General features: G+C 40.4%; 1 protein-coding gene across 1 annotated transcript in view; it reads right to left on the bottom strand.

Annotated features, from left to right (window-relative positions):
• The window catches only part of LOC119582251 (menin-like), a gene marked incomplete in the record, with an annotated part of 114600 nt that extends 112905 nt beyond the window's left edge, over positions 1 to 1695 (bottom strand). The window contains 1 exon segment of the mRNA XM_037930473.1: positions 335 to 1695. Within this exon segment, the coding sequence (XP_037786401.1) occupies positions 335 to 776 (442 nt within the window).
• Between the last annotated feature and the right edge of the window lie 474 nt (positions 1696 to 2169).

The raw sequence follows: 2169 nt of genomic DNA, 5'->3' as shown, positions 1-2169 counted from the left end.
CTCTGCCCCCTCACATACCCCATCACAACTTAGATTTTTTATTAAATTTTGTAACGGAGTTAGGGCAAGTGAGTCCGTACTATAGAGAATTACCATTTCCTGGCTTTGCTACACTGGCATCATATTTGTAAACAATGAGAGCATTGGTTCTCTGAAGTGTTATAGGGTCACACCATCTTCATGCCGATAGTTCACATGAAGGCACAACTATTGACTGAAAAAGTGTATGTGGTAGGGCCGTAACTCACAACATGAAAATTTACAAGGATATATTTGTCCAACAATTTGAGCATTCTTATTTTTTCTATGGGATCCCTTCCCTTGCATCACTCACCTGTCATGTAACTGTAGATTGACTGTAAATGTGCTCGATCTTTATAATAACTGCTGGATAATGTACACCAGACAACATCTGATATCCGCTTGATAAGTTCTCGAGTTCCATAACGAGGTGAACCAAAGGCGGTGACATCCACATGTGCCTTGATAATTGCTAAAAACCTTTGATGCAAGGCTTCCACTGTTTCGTAATCCACGACTGGCAAAACACGGTGGTCCTCTGCCCGTTTGCCTGAGCAGTCATCATCCAGTTCTGGTGTGGGCTCTGAGCCACCGCGCGAGCACGTCAGTGTGTTTTCAATGTATCCAATGATAATTGATAATATCGCCAAATTTGGTTCACTGTTTTTTGACAAATGAATTCTAAATAATTTCACAACTGAGTCTATGTCACTGAGCGGAAACAGGGCTCGTTCCTCGCTAGATAACTTGGCCATTTTGTTTACAGATGCTTCAGCTACGTCACAAACATCAACATGTTCCAATAATGTTCAGCTTCTCGTCCGAAAGGCGATCCTCCTGGTTATCTCGCCACGCAGGTCGTGGTCACCGGAGGTGGGTCTCTGTCCGCCTGTGTTTGGTTTCGGGCACTTCGAAATGAGGAGATTGCACACCGTCTACTAACAACAACGCTTTGTATAACAAGCCCTATAACAGTGAAAATTGATTTTCAGATAAATTAAATTTCTTACGATTTGCAAATATTTTTCATTATAACTTCCAGTACTATAGATATTAATGATGTTTCAACGAGGGCTTGTATGCAGGTTATCAGTATTTCCATTCAGTTTCAATAAACATAACATACTTTTTGTGTTACGAATTATGGAAGTGTATTAATGTCTAATTTTAAGCAAATCTAACGGCCTTTCAAGAGTCTCTTGCTCTCATGATAGAGTTAACGGCAACTGACGCGTCAATGTTCTGGTGCAGAGAATGAACTTCCTGCATTGATTGCAATGACAGTTGTTGATGACATAATGAGAAAATACTTTTAAGTGTATCATTAGATGTTAATACAGATATTGAACACCACTCAAACACTACCAATTCGTCCAAAGGAGAAAGCAAGGCCAAAACAAGAGGGCTAGGTGCCACGTGTAGACTTTGGGTCGAGACCAAAGCAAGACGGAGCGTGCTCGGCGCAACGCAATCTCGCCCCTGCGGCCCAGGCGCATTTCAACGCCCCGCTTCACGTCAGACTTTGCTTCCTGGTGCACGGAATTGATAAACTTTGATTAATCTGCATTTTTCTTTTGCGGGTTCATGGAAACATGCTTCCAAACATATAAACATACATATGTGTATCCACCGATCTTCGCCATTAGATACGAACGAACCTTGAATAAGGCCGCTAACCATGCACCCCCCCCCCCAATTAGAACTTTAATGACGGCTATGATGAACAGGATATCTTACGAGTTCAGTATATTTGGGAAACAAAGCATTTCCTTATTACTATTTCCACGTAACATATTTCACACAGTCGAAATCATTTTGATACTGTCAACATTCAGAACACCGAATTTATTGTTTCATTGCGAATTCGGCTGTATTCAATTATGTTTTAAACATGCAGTTCCTAGGCATTGTAAATTTTCTGGATTTTTCATGTACCTGATAGCTTTTGATACATGGGTTATTTTATCTTAAATATGCTTTTAATTAATTTTATCTAAGACGTGCAAGTTAAACGGTAAGCTACATACATCGTTTATTTTTGTTAACCAACAACACTTCCGACACCCGTGAAAATTCCGATATTCAATTTCACGCTACGGGGACGTAACTGCCACTGACAGTTAAAACACGATACTGCATGTGAATTCG

This window comes from Penaeus monodon, chromosome 15 (genome assembly GCF_015228065.2).
Source record: "Penaeus monodon isolate SGIC_2016 chromosome 15, NSTDA_Pmon_1, whole genome shotgun sequence".
NCBI classification, from domain to species: domain Eukaryota; kingdom Metazoa; phylum Arthropoda; class Malacostraca; order Decapoda; family Penaeidae; genus Penaeus; species Penaeus monodon.
This window is presented reverse-complemented; position numbering and strand designations above follow the sequence as displayed.